The sequence below is a fragment of the Convolutriloba macropyga genome, chromosome 9 (genome assembly GCF_964194025.1).
Source record: "Convolutriloba macropyga chromosome 9, txConMacr16.3, whole genome shotgun sequence".
Lineage (NCBI taxonomy): Eukaryota > Metazoa > Xenacoelomorpha > Acoela > Convolutidae > Convolutriloba > Convolutriloba macropyga.
The window spans coordinates 31,609,611-31,637,243 of record NC_134476.1 but is presented as its reverse complement, the minus strand read 5'-3'; the positions used below and the strand labels follow the sequence as shown (position 1 = coordinate 31,637,243).

At 35.6% G+C, this 27,633-nt stretch overlaps 1 protein-coding gene across 3 annotated transcripts in view; it reads right to left on the bottom strand.

The window, feature by feature from the left end:
- Window positions 1-27,633, bottom strand: part of LOC142345730 (receptor-type tyrosine-protein phosphatase alpha-like) — a 74,249-nt gene that overhangs the window by 11,689 nt on the left and 34,927 nt on the right. For all 3 annotated transcript variants that reach the window (XM_075398017.1, XM_075398019.1, XM_075398018.1), the window contains exon 10: window positions 26,021-26,174. In XM_075398017.1, the coding sequence (XP_075254132.1) occupies window positions 26,021-26,174 (154 nt within the window). The remainder of the gene's footprint in view (window positions 1-26,020; window positions 26,175-27,633) is intronic.

Sequence of the window (27,633 nt, the reverse complement as noted above, 5' to 3'; positions counted from 1 at the left end):
ATTAGAAAACTGTATTAGTAAACTTGTTCTCATTATTTCAATCTCTGTTTTGTTCATTTAGTTCATTCCTATTTGAGTATAAAAGTTTTCATTAGTTCGTTTACATATGTCAAATAGACAACTTAAGCTCTCGCGGTTATAATAATTGCTTATAAATACGATATCTGGTTTACAGTTCAATTATGAAGTCCGAATATAGTTCAAAGACGCATAAACAACTTCTCATATTGCATGGTTTTATATAAGGAATTTAAATAAATTGGACGTTACTCTACGGGAGAAAACGTGAGGTTACACTACCCGACATTGTGACATGTTTGAGAATGAAGTAGTTGCACTTTTTTGTTTTGGAGCCGCCCAAGATTTTTTGGAGCCGCTGTTTTATTTTTAAGCCAGTGAAAAATAAGATCGAGCTACTGAAGTTTAGTATCAAGTTTAGTCTCCCAATTTTTATCATGGAATGTTGCCACATCGGCAGTTGTGACTGATACTTGTTCGCTTTTCGATCCAGATTTTCTCATCGACACATCTGGTAAAGACTGCGCCAAGTTGATAGGAAGATTCATCGATTCATTTGATTTGGTTCTCGATCAAGAGCACCATTCTGTTTTTCCAGCTTTGTGTGTGTTGTTTAGGCAGTGCTGCGTTTCCTACTGTCGTTGATACTACTGGTTTGAGTTTTTTTTCTCGGTGCCAAATTTAAGAACATTTGGTGTTCATCAATTAAAGATGCTGAATCTATGGTAATAGCACACTGAAAGTGGAGAAAAAGGTTCCGATGAATTTTTCTATTGTCAATGTTATGGAGAGTTCCAACGGCACGTATTTGTGCAGCTTTTTACTAGGGTAGGTTTAAGAAGGGTCATTTCGTTTATTTTTGGTTTTGCTTTTTGATAGAGCAATGACGTATTCATAATTTTTCTCTCATTTTTTATCAATGTATTGCTTGCTTCTGCTTTTGTATCGAAGCATGAGAGATATGATATTTCTGTTGGACGAGAATAAATGTTGCAAGGGGTCCGCCCATTGTGCTTGCTTATCAGCTGTGTAACACAAGACAGGGTAATAATACAGACATGACATCCTCTGCGTTTTGTGTTTGGTTACCGTTAAAGATGTTTTCTTGCAGAGAAAAATTATCTACCGCCGAAGTCATATTCCTTAACCCAAATTTGTTGCTTCTTCTGGTGGTGGTAACGCACTTTTGTTTCACAAACAGTCTGTGAAGTGAGCAGTGAATCGGTTAAAATATAGGGCCGCTAAGCATGAAAACTGTGCGAAATGCCTTTCCAAGGTTTTATGACAAATCTTGTATCTGCAGGATCCAAGGCAGTTTAGGAATTGTTCATAATTTAAAAAAGTTATCTCCATAAGGTCTCCAGAGATTGCTAAAAAGGGATCTCTATGTCCCGTTGAAAAGCTTCTGTCTGTTCTGTTTGTGGTATTGGAAACAATTGTGCGTGATCCAGATCGAATGCTGTTTAACTTGATGCTAATAGATTTATTAATTTAAGAGCAAGTCTACACTAACTGCCAAAAATTCTCGTAAGAGCTGAGCATCGTAGTAAGAGAAAATGTCTGTCAATGGAATTGCCAAAAGAAAGTGGTCTGCATTTTTTTGGCAGGCATAAACGGATTCTGTTGTGTTCATTTAGTTTATTTCAACATGAGTATAAAAAATTCATAACTTTTACATATGTCAAATAAACAACTTCAGCTCTCATGGTTATAGTTATTACTTATATATACGATATCTGGTTTACAGTTCAAATATGAAACCCCAATATACTTCCAAGACTCCTGAACAACTTTTCAATAAGACCTGGTTTTATACAAAGAAATTAAATAAATGCGGCGTTAAACTACGGAGGAAACGGAACCTTACACTAACTTTATACTAACCTAAATTTTGTACCAAGTACCAAGTTTTTGACAATAACTTAGTTACACTTTTTTTCGGGGCCAACTAAAAATTTTATTGTTTGAACCGCTTTTATTTTCAAGATAGTGAAACATAAGAGTGAGCTACTGAAGTTTAGTATCAAGTTCAGTCTCCCAAATTTTATCGTGGAATGTTGCCTGATTTATAGTTGTGACTAATAATTGTCTTCGTCTTGATCCGGATTGTTTCATTGAAATATCTGTTAGAGATTGCGCCAAGTTGTTAGATGATTTATCGGTTCGTTTGATTTGGTTATCGATCAAGCGCACCTTTTTGTTTTTTTAAATATTTTTATCTTTTGGTTTCGCCAGTGCTTCGTTTCCTACTGTTGTTCATACCACTGGCTTGGGGTCTATTTTCTCGGAGCCAATTATAAGAACATTTGGGGCCAATCATTTAAAGATGTTGAATCTATGGTAAAAGTACATAGCGAGAACGTGGAGGAAAAAGTTCCCGATGAATACTACTACTGTCAATGTTAATGAGAGTTTCAACGGCGGGTAGTTGGGCAGCTTCTTACTAGGGTAGGCTGAAGAAGGGTCATAAAGATTATTTGTGGTTTTTCTTTTTGATCGTGCGTTGATTCATCGTGTTAAATTTTTTCCCACTTTTTATTCAATGTATTATTTGCATCTGTTTTTTCTTATCAAAGTATGAGAGATCCTATACCTATTACACAAGAGATTAAATGTTGCTAGGGGTCCGCCAAGTTCATTTGAACTGTAGCAGCTGGAACTTGGCTGCAGCGCTGAAAGTCGGGTTGAGTTTTAATGTGCTTGCTTATCAGGGCTGTAGCACATGCCAGGGCAATAATAGTCATGAAGCCTTCTGTGTTTTCAAGTGTGAGGTATTTGGTTACCCTTAAAGCTATATTTTTGCAGAGAAGATTTATCTGACGCTGAAATTGATCAAAGTCATATTCCATAACCCAAATTTGTTGCATTCTCTGGTGTTGGTAGGGTTATTTTTCGTTTTACCAACAGTCAGAGCAGTGACCCTGTCATAGAAATATCGAGTCACTAAGCATGAGGACTGTGCCAGATGTATTTCTAAGGTTTCATGACATCTTGTATCTGCAGGATCCAAGGCAGTTTAAGAATTGTTCAAAATTTAAAAAAATTATCTACATAAGGTCTCTAGAGATTGCTAAAAAAGGAACCGCTATGTTCAATTGAAAAACTTCTGTCTGCTGTGTTTGATGCCTTGTGCGTGACTCAGATCAAATGCTATTTGACTTGATGCTAAAAGTATTATTAAAGTTAGGAGCAAATCTTTAATAACTGTCGAAATTTCTCTCAAGAGCTGAGCTTCGTAGTAAGACAAAATTTCTGTCATGAGAGCTGTCAAAATTTGGTGATCTGCTGCATTCATTTTGGCAGTCAAAAACAGACACTGTTGAGTTGATTTAGTTCAAATCAATGTGATTAAAAAAATTTCACTACTTCGTTTACCTATGTCAAATAAACAGCTTTAGCTCTCATGGTTATAATAATTACCTAAAAACACGACATCTGGCTCACGGTTCAATTCTGAAATCCAAATATACTTCAAAGACGCACACATATCTTCTCAAAATGGCGTAATTTTATATAAGGAATATAAATAAACGGGTTAATACACTACTTGAGAAAACGGGACGTTACACTACCGGACTTTGAAAAAAGTTTCTACAAATTTTTTATGAATGAATCAGTTACAATTTTTTGTTTTGAAGTCCCCTATTTATGTTTATGATAGTGAAAAACGAGATTGTGCTACTGAAGTTTAGTATCAAGTTCAGTCTCCCAATTTTTATCGCAGAATGTTGGCTGATTGATAGTTGTGACTAATAATTGTCTGCGTCTTGATCCGGATTGTTTCATCGATATATCTGTTAAAGATTGCACCAAGTTGTTAGATGATTTATTGGTTCGTTTGATTTGGTTATCGATCAAGCGCACCTTTTTGTTTTTTTAAAAATATTTTTATCTTTTGGTTTTGCCAGTGCTTCGTTTCCTACTGTTGTTGATACCACTGGCTTGGGGTCTATTTTCTCGGAGCCAATTATAAGAACATTTGGGGCCAATCATTTAAAGATGTTGAATCTATGGTAAAAGTACATAACGAGAACGTGGAGGAAAAAATTCCCGATGAATACTACTATTGTCAATGTTAATGAGAGTTTTAACGGCACGTAGTCGGGCAGCCTCTTACTAGGGTAGGCTTAAGAAGGGTCATAAAGATTATTTTTGGTTGTTCTTTTTGATCGAGCGTTAATTCATCGTGTTAAATTTTTTCCCACTTTTTATTCAATGTATTATTTGCATCTGTTCTTTCTTATAGAAGTATGACAGATCCTATATCTGTTACACAAGAGATTTAATGTTGTTAGGGGTCCGCCAAGTTCAATTGAACTGTAGCAGCTGGAATTTGGCTGCAGCGCTAAAAGTCGGGTCGATTTTTAATGTGCTTGCTTATCAGGTCTGTAGCAGATGCCAGGGCAATAATAGTCATGAAGTCCTCTGTATTCTCAAGTGTGAGGTATTTGGTCACCCTTAAAGCTATATTTTTGCAGAGAAGATTTATCTGACGCTGAAATTGATCAAAGTCATATTCCATAAGCCAAATTTGTTTCTTTCTCTGGTGTTGGTAGGGTTATTTTTCGTTTTACCAACAGTCAGAGCAGTGACCCTGTTATAGAAATATCGGGTCACTAAGCATGAAGACTGTGCCAGATGTATTTCTAAGGTTTCATGACATCTTGTATCTGCAGGATCCAAGGCAGTTTAAGAATTGTTCATAATTTAAAAAAATTATCTCCATAATGTCTCCAGAGATTGCTAAAAAAGGGACCTCTATGTTCAATTGAAAAACTTCTGTCTGCTTTGTTCGATGCCTTGTGCGTGACTCAGATCGAATGCTCTTTGAGTTGATGCTAAAAGTATTATTAAAGTTAGGAGCAAATATTTAATAACTTTCGAAATTTTTCTCAAGAGCTGAGCTTCGTAGTAAGACAAAGTTTCAGTCATGAGAGCTGTCAAAATTTGGTGATCTGCTGTATTCTTTTTGGCAGGCATAAACGGACACTGTTGAGTTGATTTAGTACAAATCAATGTGATTACAAAAATGTCACAACGTTTACTTATGTCAAATAAACAGCTTTAGCCCTCATGGTTATAATAATTACTTAAAAATACAACACCTGGCTCACGGTTCAATTATGAAATCCAAATATACTTCAGAAACGCACACATATCTTCTCAATATGGTGTAGTTTTATATAAGGAATTTAAATAAACGGGACAATACACTACTTGAGAAAACGGGACGTTACACTACCGGACTTTGTAAAAAAAAGTTTCTACAAATTTTTTATGAATGAATTAGTTACAATTTTTTGTTTTGGAGCCCCCTATTTATGTTTATGATAGTGAAAAACGAGATTGCGCTTCTGAAGTTTTGTATCAAGTTTAGTCTCGCATTTTTTATCGTGAAATGTTGCCTGATAGTCAGTTGTGACTGATACTTGTCTGATTTGTTATCGAAGTTTGAGAGATATGACATATATAGTACACAAGAGATTAATTGCTGCAATGGGTCCGCCAATTTCACTTGAAATGTAGCAGCTAGAATTTGGCTGCAGTGCTGAAGGTCGGGTCGAGTTTCAATGCGCTCGCTTATCAGCTGTGAACCACAATCCAGGGCAATAATACAGACCTGACATCCTCTGTATTCTCTGGTGTGAAGTATTTGGTCACCCTTAATGCTATATTTCGCGAAAACATTTTATCTGACGTTGAAGTCATTTTCATTGCCCAAAAATGTTGAAGACGGGCATGAGGACTGTGCCAGATTTTTTTCAAAATATCATTACAAATCTTGTATCTGCAGGATCCGAGGCAATTTTGGAGTTGTTCATAAGTTAGAAGCAATGTCTCCATAGTGTTTTCAGAGATCGCTAAAAAAGGCCCTCTATGTCTTGAAAAGCTTCCCGTGCGCGATACAGAACGATTGCTGTTTGACTTGATGCTAATAGCATTGCTAAAATTAGGAGGACGTCTTCATCAACTGACGAATATTTTAGCAACGTTTGAGCATCGTTGTAAAATAAAATTTCTGTCATTGGTTTTTTCCAAAGTAAGGCGGTCTGCTGCATTTTTGATGGGTGGCATAAATGGACTCTGTTGTGTTCATGTAGTTCATTCCACTACGAGTATAACAAATACATTACTTCGTTTAAAAATGTCAAATCAACAACTTTAGCTCTTATGGTTATTTAATTACTATAAATACGATATGTAGTTTAAATTTCAATTATGAAATCCGAATATACTTCCAAGACCCATGAACAATTTTTCAATATGACATTGTTTTATATAAGGAATTTAAATAAATGCGACGTTACACTGCGGAGAAAACAGGACCTTACACTACCCGACTCTCTGAATACTTTTGTACCAAGTTTCTGACAATGAACTAGTTACACTTTTTTCTCGGGGCCAACTTAAAATTCTATTGTTTGAACCGCTTTTTGTTTTTAAGATAGTGAAAAATAAGATTGAGCTACTGAAGTTTAGTATCAAGTTCAGTCTCCCTATTTTTATCGTGGAATGTTGCCTGATTGATAGTTGTGACTAATAATTGTTTGCGTCTTGATCCGGATTGTTTCATCGATATATCTGTTAAAGATTGCGCCAAGTTGTTAGATGATTTATGGGTTCGTTTGATTTGGTTATCGATCAAGCGCACCTTTTTGTTTTTTTTAAGAGTTTTATCTTTTTTTTCACCAGTGCTTCGTTTCCTACTGTTGTTGATACCACTGGCTTAGGGTCTATTTTCTCGGAGCCGATTATAAGAACCTTTGTGGTCAATCAATTAAAGATGTTGAATCTATAGTAAAAGTACATAGCGAGAACGTGGAGGAAAAAAGTTCCCGATGAATACTACTATTGTCAATGTTAATGGGAGTTTCAACGGCACGTAGTCGTGCAGCTGCTTGCTAGGGTAGGTTTAAGAAGAGTCATTTCGTTTATTTTTGGTTTCGGTTTTGATCGAGCGTCGATTCATTCGTGTTAAATTTTCTCTCATTTTTAAATTTAGTGTAATTCAATGTTATCGTTTGTAAAAATTTTAGTACAAAATTTTTGAGATTGAAGTAGTTAAAATTTTTGATTTAGAACCACCCAGATTTTTATTTTTTGAAATGCTTTTTTTGTTTATGATAGTGAAATAAAAGATTGAAGTACTGAGTTTTAGTATCAAGTTTAGTCTCCAATTTTTATCCTGGAAAGTTGCCTGATCGTGAGTTGTGACTAACGATTGCCTGTTTTTTATCCGTATTATTTCACCGACACATGTGGTAAAGACTGCGCCAAGTTCGTATATGAATTGTTGATTCGTTGGATATGTTGATCGATCAAGAACACCATCTTGTTTTTCCATCTTTGTATGTTTTGTTCTGCCAGTGATGCGTTTCCTATTGTTGTTGATACTACTGGATTGAGGTTTTTTCTCGGTGCCAAATTTAGGAACATTTGGGGTCAATCGCCTGAAGATGCTAAAACTATGGGAAAAGCAATCAGCGAGAATGTGGCGAAAAAGGTTCCGATGGATATTCCTATTGTCAATGTTATGGAAAGTTTCAACGACACGTAATCATGCAGCTTCTTACTTGAGTAGGTTTACGAAGAGTTATTTCGTTTTTTTTTGGTGTCGCTTTTGATCGAGCGTTGATTCGTTCGTGTTAATTTCTTTCTCATTTTTAAATTCAATGTAATGCTTGCTTCTGCTTTTGTGTTGAAGAATGAGAGATATGCTATTTTTTTGCGACAAAAGACTAAATGTAGCAATTGGTCCGCCAATTTTACTTGAACTGTAGCAGCTGGAATTTGGCTGCAGTTCTGAAGGTCGTGTAGTTTTTTTGTGTGCTTGCTTATCAGTTCTGTAGCACATGCCAAAGCAATAATACAGTCATGAAATCCCATGTAGTCTCTTCTGTGAGGTATTTGGTCACCATTAACGCTATAATCTTGAGGACAAAAATTATTTGACGTCGAAATTGATCTAAGTCATATTCCATAATTCCTTTTTTGCTTTCTCTGGTGTTGGTAAGGTAAACTCTTTTTTAGTTTCAAAAACAGTCAGTGCAGTGAATCGGTCATTAAAATATAGGGTCACTAAGCATGAGGACTGTGCCAGATTTTCTTCCGAGGTTTCAAGACAAATCTTGCATCTGCAGGATCCGAGGCAGTTTCAGAATTTTTCATAACTTAAAAAAATTGTCTCTATCATATCTCCACGGATTGCTGAAAAAGAGACCTCTATGTTCAATTGAAAAACTTCTGTCTGTTCTGTTTGTGGCTTTGAAAACAATTATGCGTTACTCAGATCGAATGCTGCTTGACTTGTTGCTAATAGTTTTATTAAAGTTAGGAGCAAGTCTTTATTAACTGTCGAAATTTCTCGCAAGAGCCGAGCGTCTTAGCCAGGCAAAATGTCTGTCACGGGAATTGCCAAAATAAGGTGATCTACTGAATTTTTTCGGCTGGCATAAACAGACTCTGTTGTGTTAATTTAGTTCATTCCAATTTGAGTATAAAAATTCATTACTTCATTGCTAAAAAAGGGAACTCTATGTTCAATTGAAAAACTTCTGTCTGCTTTGTTCGATGCCTTGTGCGTGACTCAGATCGAATGCTCTTTCAGTTGATGCTAAAACTATTAATAAAGTTAGGAGCAAATATTTAATAACTTTCGAAATTTCTCTCAAGATCTGAGCTTCGTAGTAAGACAAAATTTCAGTCATGAGAGCTGTCAAAATTTGGTGATCTGCTGTATTCTTTTTGGCAGGCATAAACGGACACTGTTGAGTTGAGTTAGTTCAAATCAATGTGATTAAAAAAATTTCACTACTTCGTTTACCTATGTCAAATAAACAACTTTAGCTCTCATGGTTATAATAATTACCTAAAAACACGACATCTGGCTCACGGTTCAATTCTGAAATCCAAATATACTTCAAAGACGCACACATATCTTCTCAAAATGGCGTAATTTTATATAAGGAATATAAATAAACGGGTTAATACACTACTTGAGAAAACGGGACGTTACACTACCGGACTTTGAAAAAAGTTTCTACAAATTTTTTATGAATGAATCAGTTACAATTTTTTGTTTTGAAGTCCCCTATTTATGTTTATGATAGTGAAAAACGAGATTGTGCTACTGAAGTTTAGTATCAAGTTCAGTCTCCCAATTTTTATCGCAGAATGTTGGCTGATTGATAGTTGTGACTAATAATTGTCTGCGTCTTGATCCGGATTGTTTCATCGATATATCTGTTAAAGATTGCACCAAGTTGTTAGATGATTTATTGGTTCGTTTGATTTGGTTATCGATCAAGCGCACCTTTTTGTTTTTTTAAAGATTTTTATCTTTTTTTTTCGCCAGTGCTTCGTTTCCTACTGTTGTTGATACCACTGGCTTAGGGTCTATTTTCTCGGAGCCGATTATAAGAACCTTTGTGGTCAATCAATTAAAGATGTTGAATCTATAGTAAAAGTACATAGCGAGAACGTGGAGGAAAAAAGTTCCCTAAAAAGGGCCCTCTATGTCTTGAAAAGCTTCCCGTGCGCGATACAGAACGATTGCTCTTTGACTTGATGCTAATAGCATTGCTAAAATTAGGAGGACGTCTTCATCAACTGACGAATATTTTTGCAACGTTTGAGCATCGTTGTAAAATAAAATTTCTGTCATTGGTTTTTCCAAAGTAAGGCGGTCTGCTGCATTTTTGATGGGTGGCATAAATGGACTCTGTTGTGTTCATGTAGTTCATTCCACTACGAGTATAACAAATACATTACTTCGTTTAAAAATGTCAAATCAACAACTTTAGCTCTTATGGTTATTTAATTACTATAAATACGATATGTAGTTTAAATTTCAATTATGAAATCCGAATATACTTCCAAGACCCATGAACAATTTTTCAATATGACATTGTTTTATATAAGGAATTTAAATAAATGCGACGTTACACTGCGGAGAAAACAGGACCTTACACTACCCGTTTCTCTGAATACTTTTGTACCAAGTTTCTGACAATGAACTAGTTACACTTTTTTTCTCGGGGCCAACTTTAAATTCTATTGTTTGAACCGCTTTTTGTTTTTAAGATAGTGAAAAATAAGATTGAGCTACTGAAGTTTAGTATCAAGTTCAGTCTCCCAATTTTTATCGTGGAATGTTGCCTGATTGATAGTTGTGACTAATAATTGTTTGCGTCTTTATCTGGATTGTTTCATCGATATATCTGTTAAAGATTGCGCCAAGTTGTTAGATGATTTATCGGTTCGTTTGATTTGGTTATCGATCAAGCGCACCTTTTTGTTTTTTTTTAAAGATTTTTATCTATTGTTTTCGCCAGTGCTTCGTTTCCTACTGTTGTTGATACCACTGGCTTAGGGTCTATTTTCTCGGAGCCGATTATAAGAACCTTTGTGGTCAAACAATTAAAGATGTTGAATCTATAGTAAAAGTACATAGCGAGAACGTGGAGGAAAAAAGTTCCCGATGAATACTAATATTGTCAATGTTAATGGGAAATTCAACGGCACGTAGTCGTGCAGCTGCTTACTAGGGTAGGTTTAGGAAGAGTCATTTCGTTTATTTTTGGTTTCGCTTTTGATCGAGCGTCGATTCATTTGTGTTAATTTTTCTCTCATTTTTAAATTCAGTAAAATTCACTGTTATGGTTTTTAAAAAAATTTAGTACAAATTTTTTGAGATTGAAGTAGTTACACTTTTTTTGATTTAGAACCACCCAAGATTTTTATTTTTTGAAATGCTTATTTCGTTTATGATAGTGAAATAAAAGATTGAAGTACTGAGTTTTAGTATCAAGTTTAGTCTCCAATTTTTATCCTGGAATATTGCCTGATCGTGAGTTGTGACTAACGATTGCCTGTTTTTTATCCGTATTATTTTACCGACACATGTGGTAAAGACTGCGCCAAGTTCGTATATGAATTGTTGATTCGTTGGATATGTTGATCGATCAAGAACACCATCTTGTTTTTCCATCTTTGTATGTTTTGTTCTGCCAGTGATGCGTTTCCTATTGTTGTTGATACTACTGGATTGAGGTTTTTTTCTCGGTGCCAAATTTAGGAACATTTGGGGTCAATCGCTTGAAGATGCTAAAACTATGGGAAAAGCAACCAGCGAGAATGTGGAGAAAATGGTTCCGATGGATATTCCTATTGTCAATGTTATGGAAAGTTTCAACGACACGTAATCATGCAGCTTCTTACTTGGGTAGGTTTACGAAGAGTTATTTCGTTTATTTTTGGTTTCGCTTTTGATCGAGCGTTGATTCGTTCGTGTTAATTTTTCTCTCATTTTTAAATTCAATGTAAAGCTTGCTTCTGCTTTTGTGTTGAAGAATGAGAGATATGCTATATTTGTTCGACAATAGGTAAATGTAGCGATTGGTCCGCCAATTTTACTTGAACTGTAGCAGCTGGAATTTGGCTGCAGTTCTGAAGGTCGTGTAGTTTTTTTGTGTGCTTGCTTATCAGTTCTGTAGCACATGCCAAGGCAATAATACAGTCATGAAATCCCCTGTAGTCTCTGGTGTGAGGTATTTGGTCACCATTAACGCTTAAATCTTGAGGACAAAAATTATCTGACGTCGAAATTGATCTAAGTCATATTCCATAATTCATTTTTTTGCTTTCTCTGGTGTTGGTAAGGTAAACTCTTTTTTAGTTTCAAAAACAGTCAGTGCAGTGAATCGGTCATTAAAATATAGGGTAACTAAGCATGAGGACTGTGCCAGATGTTCTTCCGAGGTTTCATGACAAATCTTGCATCTGCAGGATCCGAGGCAGTTTCAGAATTTTTCATAACTTAAAAAAATGTCTCTATCATATCTCCACGGATTGCTGAAAAAGAGACCTCTATGTTCAATTGAAAAACTTCTGTCTGTTCTGTTTGTGGCTTTGAAAACAATTATGCGTTACTCAGATCGAATGCTGCTTGACTTGTTGCTAATAGTTTTATTAAAATTAGGAGCAAGTCTTTATTAACTGTCGAAATTTCTCGCAAGAGCCGAGCGTCTTAGTCAGACAAAATGTCTGTCACGGGAATTGCCAAAATAAGGTGATCTACTGAATTTTTTCGGCTGGCATAAACAGACTCTGTTGTGTTAATTTAGTTCATTCCAATTTGAGTATAAAAATTCATTACTTCGTTTACATATGTCAAATAAACAACTAGATTAGCACCTCAATCTGAGTTTTATTGGAATTTATAGCCTTTTATGATCTCCAATACCACAAGGATTTCTCTTCTCTCAATTGTTTACAGTATTTGTTAGGTTCAGATTCCTTTTCCTATTTGTTGTGTCGTTGCTCAGACGTGCTCAGACGTCCAATCCCTCAAATGTTCATCTTCGGTTTTTTATTGTTCTGCAGTTTGGTGGATCTCATTAATTGTCTCAAGTGTTGTTCACAAGGGATATTTGAAGGCTAATTCTGATCTGAGTACCAGAGGTGACAAGGTAAGGATAGAAAAAATTGATGAAAAGGTAGGTATATGCAAATAATGAGAATGATGACAACATATATTTCATAACACAAATCTGCAATCTAAATTGGTGTTTGTGGACTCAACAAAGTAGTCTTTTCATTATCGGCAATCAAGACTTTGATTGAACACTGTTTTCACATAGAAAAAGAATTATTGTTGATTTAAAATTGAGTTAGGTCAAGCCAATTCTAAAGGTTTGAGTTCGAAGATAATTGGGGTTATCTTAACTGTTTATCAAGTGAAGATAAACTGATATTTCAATCGACATTGTTTCAATATTTAGTAATTAAGTCAAATTTTGTCTTGGCCAAGTCAAAGTGCACTTTTTTCTTATTTCATTCTTCGCTATTACAATTTTTTGATGATTATCAAAAGAGTTAATATTAATACTTATTTTTTGATAGTTCTCAGTCCCACCGATAAAAAAATGGGAGCTAATTGTTCTTGACGGTATGCTAAGCTTAATTCCGCAGAAAAATTTGATACGTTTTGTCTGCCATTGATTTGATGACTATATGTTGATAAGAGTTTTCTCGAATTGCCTATGCGTCACTTTAAGGATAGTTATATGAGTTGTGGGTAATTTTCCAGGCGTATGGCGTCAGGTAAGAGAGTGATAAGCTGTCACCACTCCTGTTACCATGTTATATACCCTTTCTGTCTGTTATTTTTCTTTTATGTAACTGAAATTGTATGTGCAATGTAATAAAGATTTTATCTGAGTTATATGTCTTTTCTTCTAACGAGACCAGGAATAGATTTTGCGTTCTAATTTTGGAAACGCTGGGTTGACAGCTTATAAGTAGAGAAGAAAAGATTGCTTCAGAAAACTGTAATGATTAACTTGTTTTCATCATTACAATTTATGTTATGTTCATTTAGTTCATTCTAATTAGAGTACAAAAATTTTCATTACTTCGCTAACATATGTCAAATAAACAACTTAAGCTCTCGCGGTTATAATAATTACTTATAAATATGATATCTGTTTAACAGATCAATTATGAAGTCTGAATATAGTGCAGAGACACATAAACAACTATTTCATATGGTATCAATTTATATAAGGAATTCAAATAAATGCGCATATACTTGATTGGGAGAAAACAGTACGTTACAAAATGAGACAGAACGGAAATTCTTCTAAAAAGATGGAGTGATTTATTTAAATGTTTTATAGTTTTAATTAAATTGCAGGAAGAAAATTTTTTAACAACTTATCTGCTCTCAGTTTCTCCTAATCTGCGTTCGGACTTCTACTTCATGATTCACGTATATTTCTGGGACCTCTCTTACGAGATCGATTAAAAACATGGCCAGACAAAAATTTTTGTATTGGCCAGATAAAACAGACAGGAATGTCGGCATTTGCTAGACCAAACAGACCAAAATGGGGTTATCGACAAGACCAAAAATATAGAAATGGGGTGTGGTGTTGGCTGGACAGAACAGGCCAAAAATTGCTATTGGCCAGACGTAGGGCGCGGTCATTTTTTTTCGGACCGTTTTTTTAGACCCATACATTTTCAACTTTCTGATCACTTGAAAAGTCCCATTCAGCACAAAGAAACACAAAAATGAGCATAATCAGTAAACCTAAATTACAAAAAAAGAGAACGCGCGAGAGATTTAGTTGCTCCAGCTAGCAGCAGATTCAGTTGCGCCCAACTGCATAACTGCACGTCCCCCTAAAGGGCCATGACTTCAGCTTCGAAACATCAGAGTTTAGTGACGGCATTTCTTGGCGATGCAGATGACTGCTAACCAAACTTTCGGAAAATTCGGGGTCGAGGTTTCACCGCTAAAAATTGCTAAGAGATAAGATTTGCGGCAAATTTTAGTAAAAATGTAAGATTTGCGCTCAATGCGATGAATGCGGTGAAAAAATTTTTTTGAGGTTGAAATATTTTTTCGCCGCTACCAGCGGAGTGCAACGAAAAAAATTTTTCAGCGCTATCACAAGAATGCGGCGAAAAAAATTTTCATCGCAAAAATTGTGAATCTTACAAATATTCACAGCTAAATTCAACGCTTCTCTTAAGTTCACAGAAATTTCAGAACATGACAAATGGCGCAGCCGATTAATAAGTTGCTGACATGCAGGAGGTGAGTGGTTCGAACCGTCGTACGGCAGTTTGATTTTTGTAAGAATTCCGGTGAATGCTGTAAAAAAATTTCACCGCTAAAAACCGCAAATCTTAAAAAAATTCACCGCTTTCACCGCATTCAACGCTAAAAGATTCGGGCGTTTTGCTGTTAAAGAAAGTTTGTTGACCGCTATTCATCGCTAATCTTACATTATTTTTTTGAAAAAACCTCGACCCGGGCGTGGACTTTGCCAAATGAGATCACAAGCACTCCCCTGAGCAAAAGGTGGATTCAATAAGAGTAGGTCAAACAAAATCTCCCAGGAACATTGCCGATATTTAGTAGAAGTTGGGTTTAAAGTACGTGCTAAAATACGACTATTGAGAAAACTGTCATGAAACACATTACTAATCAGCTAGCGCAATGTTTTATGCGGACGTACTCTGATCAAATGTGCACCAAAATTTCTCGCATCAAAAGAGCACTGAAATCCAAAAGAGCGCAGAGATTTTGTTCGCTTGTTCTATTCGACCCTAGTTGTGATCAGTGTTCGATCTAGAGTGGGTATGAAAAGACCTTGCTACGCCCAAATTGCACAATGAAAAGACTTTAGCTCACTTTAAATGCTTCGACAATTTTTTGATTCTAGAGTTTTACTAAACGCAATTTCCTGGATCTGGGATTTGCTTTGATTCAATTTTCTGCATCTGGACTTTACTTTGACCCAAAGTTTTGTCTCGAATAAAAACACTGATTTTGTTTCTAATTTATTGGCAGTTTTCAACTGTGCACTAAGTTTTGCTTCGACTAAAAAAACTGATTTTGTTTTTAACCTGTTGGCTTTTTCCAACTGTGCATTAAGTTTTGCTCCGACTCAAATAAACTGATTGTGTTCTTAAGTCTGTTGGCAGTTTTCAATTGTGTTTTAAGTTTCGTTTCGACCCAAAAAAACATTTTGTTTTTAACCTGTTGGCCGTTTTCAACTGTGTATTAAATTTTGTTTCGACTAAAAAAACTGATTTTGTTTTTACGTCTGTTGGCAGTTTCCCACTGTGCTTTAAATTTGGCCTTTATTCAAAAAACTGATTTTGTTCATAAGTCTGTTGGAAGTGTTCAACTGTGGGTCAACTTTTGCTTCGAATCAAAAAACTGATTTTAAAAAAATTTTGTTGACAGTTTTCTAACTGTGAACTAAGCAGGATTGCAGCAGTGGTGCAACGCAGTGTAGTTTTCCTCCGCTGCTGCTTCTAAACGAGAGCAGAAAAAAACTTTAATATGAATATTCTGAATTATACTGACTTTTGCCCAACCAATCACAAAAACCATGCTCGAACGAAAATGTCTCTGAAAAGACTAAGCTGGACTCTAAAATTCCCATGAGCGCAGCCGATTAATAAGTTGCTGACATGCAGGAGGTGAGTGGTTCGAACCGTCGTACGGCAGTTTGATTTTTGTAAGAATTCCGGTGAATGCTGTAAAAAAATTTTCACCGCTAAAAACCGCAAATCTTAAAAAAATTCACCGCTTTCACCGCATTCAACGCTAAAAGATTCGGGCGTTTTGCTGTTAAAGAAAGTTTGTTGACCGCTATTCATCGCTAATCTTACATTATTTTTTGAAAAAACCTCGACCCGGGCGTGGACTTTGCCAAATGAGATCACAAGCACTCCCCTGAGCAAAAGGTGGATTCAATAAGAGTAGGTCAAACAAAATCTCCCAGGAACATTGCCGATATTTAGTAAAAGTTGGGTTTAAAGTACATGCTAAAATACGACTATTGAGAAAACTGTCATGAAACACATTACTAATCAGCTAGCGCAATGTTTTATGCGAACGTACTCTGATCAAATGTGCACCAAAATTTCTCGCATCAAAAGAGCACTAAAATCCAAAAGAGCGCGGAGATTTTGTTCGCTTGTTCTATTCGACCCTAGTTGTGATCAGTGTTCGATCTAGAGTGGGTATGAAAAGACCTTGCTACGCCCAAATTGCACAATGAAAAGACTTTAGCTCACTTTAAATGCTTCGACAATTTTTTGATTCTAGAGTTTTACTAAACGCAATTTCCTGGATCTGGGATTTGCTTTGATTCAATTTTCTGCATCTGGACTTTACTTTGACCCAAAGTTTTGCCTCGAATAAAAACACTGATTTTGTTTCTAGTTTATTGGCAGTTTTCAACTGTGCACTAAGTTTTGCTTCGACTAAAAAAACTGATTTTGTTTTTAACCTGTTGGCTTTTTCCAACTGTGCATTAAGTTTTGCTCCAACTCAAATAAACTGATTGTGTTCTTAAGTCTGTTGGCAGTTTTCAATTGTGTTTTAGGTTTCGTTTCGACCCAAAAAAACATTTTGTTTTTAACCTGTTGGCCGTTTTCAACTGTGTATTAAATTTTGTTTCGACTAAAAAAACTGATTTTGTTTTTACGTCTGTTGGCAGTTTTCCACTGTGCTTTAAATTTGGCCTTTATTCAAAAAACTGATTTTGTTCATAAGTCGGTTGGAAGTGTTCAACTGTGGGTCAACTTTTGCTTCGAATCAAAAAACTGATTTTAAAAAAATTTTGTTGACAGTTTTCTAACTGTGAACTAAGCAGGATTGCAGCAGTGGTGCAACGCAGTGTAGTTTTCCTCCGCTGCTGCTTCTAAACGAGAGCAGAAAAAAACTTTAATGTGAATATTCTGAATTATACTGACTTTTGCCCAACCAATCACAAAAGACCATGCTCGAACGAAAATGTCTCTGAAAAGACTAAGCTGGACGCTAAAATTCCCATGAGCGCAGCCGATTAATAAGTTGCTGACATGCAGGAGGTGAGTGGTTCGAACCGTCGTACGGCAGTTTGATTTTTGTAAGAATTCCGGTGAATGCTGTAAAAAAATTTTCACCGCTAAAAACCGCAAATCTTAAAAAAATTCACTGCTTTCACCGCATTCAACGCTAAAAGATTCGGGCGTTTTGCTGTTAAAGAAAGTTTGTTGACCGCTATTCATCGCTAATCTTACATTATTTTTTTGAAAAAACCTCGACCCGGGCGTGGACTTTGCCAAATGAGATCACAAGCACTCCCCTGAGGAAAAGGTGGATTCAATAAGAGTAGGTCAAACAAAATCTCCCAGGAACATTGCCGATATTTAGTAAAAGTTGGGTTTAAAGTACATGCTAAAATACGACTATTGAGAAAACTGTCATGAAACACATTACTAATCAGCTAGCGCAATGTTTTATGCGGACGTACTCTGATCAAATGTGCACCAAAATTTCTCGCATCAAAAGAGCACTAAAATCCAAAAGAGCGCGGAGATTTTGTTCGCTTGTTCTATTCGACCCTAGTTGTGATCAGTGTTCGATCTAGAGTGGGTATGAAAAGACCTTGCTACGCCCAAATTGCACAATGAAAAGACTTTAGCTCACTTTAAATGCTTCGACAATTTTTTGATTCTAGAGTTTTACTAAACGCAATTTCCTGGATCTGGGATTTGCTTTGATTCAATTTTCTGCATCTGGACTTTACTTTGACCCAAAGTTTTGCCTCGAATAAAAACACTGATTTTGTTTCTAGTTTATTGGCAGTTTTCAACTGTGCACTAAGTTTTGCTTCGACTAAAAAAACTGATTTTGTTTTTAACCTGTTGGCTTTTTCCAACTGTGCATTAAGTTTTGCTCCGACTCAAATAAACTGATTGTGTTCTTAAGTCTGTTGGCAGTTTTCAATTGTGTTTTAAGTTTCGTTTCGACCCAAAAAAAACATTTTGTTTTTAACCTGTTGGCCGTTTTCAACTGTGTATTAAATTTTGTTTCGACTAAAAAAACTGATTTTGTTTTTACGTCTGTTGGCAGTTTTCCACTGTGCTTTAAATTTGGCCTTTATTCAAAAAACTGATTTTGTTCATAAGTCGGTTGGAAGTGTTCCACTGTGGGTCAACTTTTGCTTCGAATCAAAAAACTGATTTTAAAAAAATTTTGTTGACAGTTTTCTAACTGTGAACTAAGCAGGGTTGCAGCAGTGGTGCAACGCAGTGTAGTTTTCCTCCGCTGCTGCTTCTAAACGAGAGCAGAAAAAAACTTTAATATGAATATTCTGAATTATACTGACTTTTGCCCAACCAATCACAAAAGACCATGCTGGAACGAAAATGTCTCTGAAAAGACTAAGCTGGACGCTAAAATTCCCATGAACGTACTTTTAATCGATTGTGTTATTTTGGTCAATATTGACCCCCCTGGAATAGAATTTTTAAGTCTTTTCATAAGTTGAGGTCTTAACTTGGATTTTATGCATTAGGCGCTACATGAAGTTTGAATAACAGAGGAACTATTGCAATGGTTATTATGAAAAAACGGAAATTGAACCACTACTAAATTTTCTTTGTTATTTTTTTCTTCATTCAGGCATTGTAAATTTTACCTAATATCTGTTGGTTTCTGTCGGAAAACATACAACTAATTAGTTGTTGACTTGTCCCCTCGTGTCGCCAAAATTTTCGGGAGCGAATTTTTTTCAATTGACAGTTTTGAAGAGATTAAACAAATTAATGATACTCAAGGTGTTACAGATGTTGATTCTATAACTGTTATAGACATAAAGTATATTGTGGTATGCATAATTTATTGTGACCAGACGGTGATCTTAGCGAAAGGTTGCAGCAGTTATTTATTTTTTTTGAGAACAATTGTTTTGATTGGAATTACGTCGTTCGGTTTAACAATTTTCATTGTGTTTGTATTACAAAAATTGTAAAACTTACAAATATTCACCGCTAATTTCAACGCTTCTCTTAAGTTCACAGACATTTCAGAACAGGACAGATGGCATAGCCGAATAATAAGTTGCTGACATGCAGGAGATGACTGGTTGCACGGCAGTTTGATTTTTGTAAGAATTCCGGTGAATGCTGTAAAAAAATTTTCACCGCTAAAAACCGCAAATCTTAAAAAAATTCACCGCTTTCACTGCATTCAACGCTAAAAGATTCGGGCGTTTTGCTGTTAAAGAAGTTTTGTTGACCGCTATTCATCGCTAATCTTACATTATTTTTTTGAAAAAACCTCGACCCGGGCGTGGAATTTGCCAAATGAGATCACAAGCACTCCCCTGAGCAAAAGGTGGATTCAATCAGAGTAGGTCAAATAAAATATCCCAGGAACATTGCCGATATTTAGTAGAAGTTGGGTTTAATGAACGTGCTAAAATGCGACTATTGAGAAAACTGTCATGAAACACATTACTAATCAGCTAGCGCAATGTTTTATGCGGACGTACTCTGATCAAATGAGCACCAAAATTTCTCGCACCAAATGAACACTAAAATCCAAAAGAGCGAGGAGTTTTTGTTCGCTTGTTCTATTTGACCCCAGTTGTGATCAGTGTTTGATCTAGAGTGGGTATGGAAAGACCCTGCTACGCCCAAATTGCACAATGAAAAGACTTTAGCTCACATTAAATGCTTCGACAATTTTTTTATTCTAGAGTTTTACTTAACGCAATTTCCTAGGTCTGGGATTTGCTTTGATTCAATTTTCTGCATCTGGACTTTACTTTGACCCAAAGTTTTGCTTCGAATAAAAACACTGATTTTGTTTCTAATTTATTGGCAGTTTCCAATTGTGTATTAAGTTAAGCTTCGACTAAAAGAACTGATTTTGTTCTAAAGTCTGTGGGAAGTTTTCAACTCTGCATTAAATTTTGCTTCGATTCAAAAAACTGATTTTGTTCTTAAGTCTGTTGGCAGTTTTCAATTGTGTTTTAAGTTTTGTTTCAACCCAAAAAAAATATTTTGTTTTTAACCTGTTGGCCGTTTTCAACTGTGTATTAAATTTTTGTTTCGACTAAAAAAACTGATTTTGTTTTTACGTCTGTTGGCAGTTTTCCAATGTGCTTTAAATTTGGCCTTCATTCAAAAAATTGATTTTGTTCATAAGTCTGCTGGAAGTGTTCAACTGTGGGTCAAACTTTGCTTCGAATCAAAAACTGATTTTAAAATAAAAAAAATCAAAAAAACTGATTTTAAAATAAAAAAAATAAAAAAACTGATTTGTTTTCCTCCGCTGCTGCTTCTAAACGAGAGCAGAAAAAAACTTTACCCAACTCATCACAAAAGACCATGCTCGAACGAAAATGTCTCTGAAAAGACTATGCTTGACGCTAAAATTCTCATGAACGTACTTTTGCCCTTTTACTTTAAAAGAGTGATCGATTGTGTAATTTTGGTCAATATTGAACCCCCTGGAATAGAATTTTTAAGTCTTTTCATAAGCTGAGGTCTTAAATTGGATTTTATGCATTAGAGGCTACATGAAGTTTGAATAACAGAGGAACTATTGCCATGGTTATAATGAAAAAACGGAAATTGAACCACTACTAAATTTTCTTTGTTATTTTTTTCTTCAGTCAGGCATTGTAAATTTTACCTAATATCTGTTGATTTCTGTCGGAAAACATACAACTAATTAGTTGTTGACTTGTCCCCTCGTGTCGCCAAAATTTTTCGGGAGCGAATTTTTTTAAATTGACAGTTTTGAAGAGATTAAATAAATTAATGATACTCGAAGGTGTTACAGATGTTGATTCTATAACTGTTGTAGACATATAGTATATTGTGGTATGCATAATTTATTGTTACTGGACGGTGATCTTAGCGAAAGGTTGCAGCAGTTATTTATTTTTTTGAGAACAATCGTTTTGATCGGAATTACGTTGTCCGGTTAAACAATTTTCACTGTGTTCGTATTACCAAGTATAGAATATTCTATACTTGGTAATACGAACACAGTGAAAAATGTTTAACCGGACAACGTAATTCCAATTTAGACAGCATCACTGAGAAAACTCGGAGAAATAGCGAAGAGTCATTTTTGCCAACTGACGCTGACGGTATGAAACGTTAGATTTAGACTTTATTAGTAGTTATCGAAGTTTAAAGAAGTGCTTGATAAAGAACAAGACCAGGGGTCTGCACCGATTTATCATGTGTTTTAGGTTAAAAATGCAAGAATTGCTTAAGCGAAGCAATCGTGTTTGTTTCCGGTGATTGTATTAACAAATTTGATCACACACTGTTTCCAGAAAGTGAACTGAGCCTATTTTTCTGCTCGGCTTTTTCCACAAAATTGAACTTGTTCTCTCTTGTTCGAGCTGCTTAAAAATTGGTCATTTTTGCTATCGGACTTTCCATTCATGCTTGAGCAAAATACAGCAACGAGTAAAGTTTGAAGTAAAACATAAGCTTATTATGTACTATAACCAGTTTTAAGTAGCGGACATCGACTGAAAATGACTGAAAATCCGTTTTGTTGCGCTCATATGGAACTTTTCAAGCATCTTTTCTACAAATTTTGTGACATCAGACAACTCAGTCGTATTCTTAGACATGAGGAGAAATTTGCTTTTATGGGCGTTTTCTTTCTAAATGTGATGTCTCTCTAAGTGTAAGGACATTTTTCTGCGAATGATTATCTTGCAAGATTCTTGCAAAACGTGTGGCTATCTTGCAAGATCTTGCAAGAATCTGGCAGAAAATCTTGCAGGACGATGTATCGTCTTGCGAGATTCTGCCAGATTCTCGCAAGACCTTGCAAGATAAGCATTCGTTTCCAACAAGAGTGTGCAACCTATTCTTCGCCAATGAATTTTTTATTGTTTCGTTTAAGAACCCACAATGATCTTTAAATTTTTGTGTTTAGTTTGTTAAAATTTCATTCCATCTTAAATTGTTAAAGATCTAAATTCTTATGTTTCTTTATCTAACTGCCTTACGGTTTATATCACGGAGTTCTATAGCTGCGAATTTTGGAGAGTTGCTTTTAGTTTCGTGAAAATTCACGTTTTTTGGAGAAAACTAACATCACAACGGAATCTAAATTTACAAAATGCCTTTAAATAATTTTGTTAGAAAATGAGAGACATTGCTACCGCGGATTATGTCTCCCACATGCAAATAATGAATGTGGCGAATAGCAAAAACCCACTGCAAAATAGATTGTATATTACACGTTATCACTACGTAGCTTCTGGTAAAATTTGACCCAGAATGAGGCCAGCGACCCCAGACACCTATTGGTCAGAAGGACCCCAGTCATAACCAGACTGAAAATTGAGTATTGAACTTCCACGGTAATTACGCTTATCAATTCCAAAAACGAGGGACTTGTAGCGCATTGGAGGAACAAAATGAAAAACATAGCAGGACGTACAATTCAAAGACGTACAATTCAAAGAATTTTCATTGACTAACAAACAAACTGGACCTCGAACGGACTATGAGTTAACTGGAAAAACCATTTCCAAAACAATCAGATAAAAAAAACGGAAAATCAGTGTCAAAATGCCGCATGTGAACAAAAAACCACTAACGAGAAATGGAAATTTGGTGCACACAAAAAACTAGGCCTAGAACGAACTATGAATGGATTGGGAAAACCATTAAGAGAAATTGAAAAAAAACAGTAAAAATCAAAGTGAAGTTGCCGCATGTGAACAAAAAACCACTAGCGAGAGAGCGAATTTTCGTTCTAACACCGTTTTCTCACTCTACTTTAAAATTAGAGGAAAAAAACTGCGCACCGCAAAACCACTCGCTTTTTCGCTCCACTTCTTCTTTCGGCGTGACCAAAATCACAATTCCATTTGACTTCAAAAAGCATAAAAATGTGTGAACAGATCTTAAAAAAAGACAGTGCCCCAATAAAGTTCAAATTCTTTGAATTGTAAAAAAGAGGCGCTAGTTCAAGACATTTTGGAAACGTGAAAAATCTTTTAATTCCATCCGCTTATTCACATCTTTCTCAACGCATGTTTAACTCTTCGGAGCTTATTTAAGCAGAGAACCGACAATATGAAGATTTTTAAAACTCTTGTACCCATACATTGCCTAAAACTTTCTGTTGGGCAAACAAAAACATTCGAGTCCGGAATTTTACTGGTTTTGGCTAGACTTCTATATCAGTCCATATGGTTTGTTTCATGACTAATTAGTCAATAAATATTTGTTCTATATAGAGGTTATAAAATTAAACGGTTTAGGTCAAGTTAAGCAAACTATGATACAGGCATTTTTCGAAGCAAATAAGAAATAAGTTGCGTTGATGTAAAAAAACAAACTTCTTGAAGAAGACAAAGTGAGGGCATTGGGCGAGGAAGTAACATGGGTATTAACCCAACTAAACAGCGAGAGCAAGATATGGTTTTTAGCAAACTATACAGAACAAAAATTGGTTTTGGCCCGAACAAACAGAGCAAAATATGGTATTGGTCAGACCATTAAATTGGTCGCAACCTGCCTAGCTGTCCGCAACCCATGTTGGTCTTATCAATACCTGTCTTAGGTCCGGCACTTCACCATGGACATTTATTCTTGGCATAGAAAAAACGTTAAAATGAGTCGAAATAGCAGCACCTGTTGTGAAAATGATGAGAAGCAATATTGCGAATCATCTAGCGTTTCAAGCAGAATTTTAACCGCAAAATATTTTGCATAGAACTTGCAAATTCTCAACTCAATTATAATTGTGGGAGTTTCAAGTACTCGTGAGAAAATACAATTTAGCCAGAGCTTTAATTTATCTAAATAGCTTTGACTTGACTAAACTTACCGACATATTGGCATTGGGGACACTGAAAAAGCCAAAAAGTGGATACTGGCCAGACTTAACAGAATAAAAAAAATCGGTTTGCACTAGACTGAACAAACCGAAAATTGGATTCTGGCGAGACCGGTCAAACAACATGTAGCTGTTGGCCAGGCTGAGCAGAACAAAATATTGGAATTAGTCAGACCGAACAAACTGTAATGATTTTTTTTGGCTAGAAGGAATAGACTAAAATTTTAAAATTTGGCATTGACAAGACAGGAAGGCGCGTTTGAATTTTCTGGACTCCCTGTCAGAACCCCGAACAGATCTGACCAATACTTGGCGTTGGCTATAGATCTTATGCTGGAAACTGAAGGCTGAAGAATTATTAACCTCATTTTGAAAACATTAAAGAATTATGCGTTAAGTTGGTGCTTTTTATTTCCGTCCATAAAAAAAGGTTTTCACAGAGAAAATTTTGTTAGCTTTTTAGTCAGGGCTCGTTCCAAACACATGACATTTAGTTCCAAAAATCTACCAAGTTTTAGGCCTCAACCTGCGAAAAGAGCAAACTAGATCCGAAAGAAATTTAAGAAGATCATGGTCGACTTAAATAGTGCTTGGAAAGACTAAAACTTGACTTTAGTGGTCATATTGACTTTAGTTCAACCCGAGACCTTTCTAGTTAACCTTTTGTTTTTGCTACTGGACCTTAGCTTGACACAAGCTCTTACTGTTGAAATTTTTCTGGACCTAAGTTTTTGCTGCTGGACTTTAGCTCGGCCCAATAGTATTGCTTGCCTTTAGCTGGATCCAAACATTTTATTTGGACTCAATTTTTTTTTCACGCACTTCCGCTGTTGTATATAAGGTAGTCAACAAGCATGAGCCTTCAAACGCTAAACTAATTTTTTTGAAAAATTATGATTATAAGAGCTATGCTGCGTAAAACTGTTCAGCCTCAGAGAATTGTAGTATATTCTACTTGCAACGTCAAATTCATCTCAAGAAGTCAAGTGTTCGTGGGATTTTCGGCAAAATTCAAACTCTTTTCAGATTGACTGCCTTTTGCAATGCTAGTTTGGAGTTGTTCGTGGATGCGTGTCACCCACAGAATGAAATGCGACACCAAAATAATAATTTACTCCCCATATGAAAAAATCATGCTCACCATGCAAATTCCCCTCAAAACTCTTACATCTTTTTGGGGGTAATGGTGGGTAATTTGCATGATATAAGAGTAAGAGGTAGTTATCCCCTTCGGAAGCCTTAATCTTACATTGTTTTAGCCCCATACTCGAAGACTGAAAGTCTTGAACCGCAACCTCTGTACCCTCAGCCGGTTCTCTTAGCCTCTAAGCCATCCATGATTGCCCAGTTCCTGGCGGTCAATCTATTTGAATCTACTCCGCATTACCCCATTAACCTCTTACCTTACATCGTTTTACCCCATAAAATTACCCCTTTAATTTTACCTTTAATTTTACATAGCTTAGAAAGGGGGTAATTTTTTTGGGGTGGCATCTAAAAATTTACTCCATTATCCGCGGTAGCCCCTAATTTTACATCGTTTTACCCCCTTAGTCAAATACCCCCTACACTTACATGAGTTTCGGGACAATCAGGGGGTATAATTTTGACCCGGGTAACTTGATATGAAAAGACCTTAGTTGGAGCAACGAAAAGACTTTACCTCGACTTTAACAAGGTGCTCGGCCGTGTAATTATAGTCAATAAGGCTCCCCTTACTAGAGTTTTTTCATAAGTCGAGGACTAGAACTAGGTAGCATCTCAAAAATGTGCAATCTTGCAAATGAGAAAATGACAAATTGCTTTTTAGCCTACCGTAGGTTAAGGTTGTTGTTATTGGCTCGGGAAGGGTGTCAGATGAAGGTAGTAGATGTTCTCGTTGTTGTTTGTTCTCCTTGTTGCTGTACTTTGCAATCTCTTTCTTAAGCATCCACTGAGCCACGTACTCACACAGGAACGCATACTGGATCTAAATCACTAAAATTTATTTTCACGTCAATTTTTTTGGTAATATGTTAGTTTTGCAAGAATCTTGTAAGATTTCACAAGCAAATCTTGCAAGATTGTATAAAAATTTGCATTGCAAGATCTTGCAAGATTTTTCCAAGATCGTACAAAGACTAACATCGAGTATCGGCAACAAGGATTAGAAGACCAAAAAATTTTCCGTATAAGTTGAAAACAATTTCAGCTGCACTTCCTACGTTGAGATTTCAACAATTTTTTTTTACTGAAAAAGGAAATCGCGCTTCGTGGCGTAAAATGTATTGCTTGTTTTAGATGTTTTTGTGTTGCGGGAATTTGATATTCTCCTAACACATCGGTTAAAGGTTCCCGGAGCATGGCACCCGAACAAATCAGTGCTGATTCATGATTTAAAACAGAATGTAAAATTGGCTTTGCATAGTTTCATGGCTTTGCATAGCGCGCTCAAATCGTACCAAAATTTGCGTTGAAAATGCGTTTTAAATGGTCTGCGTGTTGATGCATAATCGATGCACCAGTTTTTAAAAATTTCACAACAGGTAATTTGGAGGTTTAACATGACACGGGGTTGAGTTTTATTAACACAAAATAATGGTGGAAAGAGTGAAAATTGTTTTAAAATTCTTTTAATTAATTCTGGAACTATTCAGAACACTATTCTGAGCACTGATCTATGGAACCACAAATATTGACTACGCTGGTCAAAATTGAAAATTATAAAAAAAGAAAAGCTTGTTCTTTTACATTTATGGTGGAATTAGTGTGTAATTTAAGCGCAGTTCCGCAGTTCACACATCCATAAGGAAAACTTGTGAAAATTACTCGCAAAAAACAATTTCATGATGCAAAAAACTGCTACGATAGTGCACTGAAAAAGTATCACTATCCTCAGCTATTCAGGTTAATTGGGTAACATTTTCTTTTGATGATTTTATGATTATTGAGACCATATAAGCAACCTATAAAGAGCACATAGAAATAAACTTAACTGAATCAATTCGGAACCAGTCCAATCGAAAATTTATTTTTAAACTAATATTTGTTCTTGTAACGTAAAAAGTGGGTGCATTATGCTTCTTTGTCCAACGCACATTCCGTAAAAAAATTATTAGCTCTTGACAAGGTTAGTTTGCGTAGTTTTCTCCAAGTTTGGTTTCAGAACATAATATATTTGATTTACAAAAATGACAACCTTGAAATCTTATTGAGAGCTAGAAACAAAGCCAAGCAACGCGTTTGCAGGCGATATAATGGTGTCTTTCTTTTCCTTTCCAATTTTTCCAAAATTTCAAAAATTTCAAAATCAGGAGACAATTTTCTGTTGTCATATTATTGTTTACTTAATGAAAATTAAAATGACTTTAAAGGTCTCCCATTTTTTTCTTAATTTCATCAGTTTTAACACAAACTTTCTGAACAAACAAACAAATTCTTACTCAAAA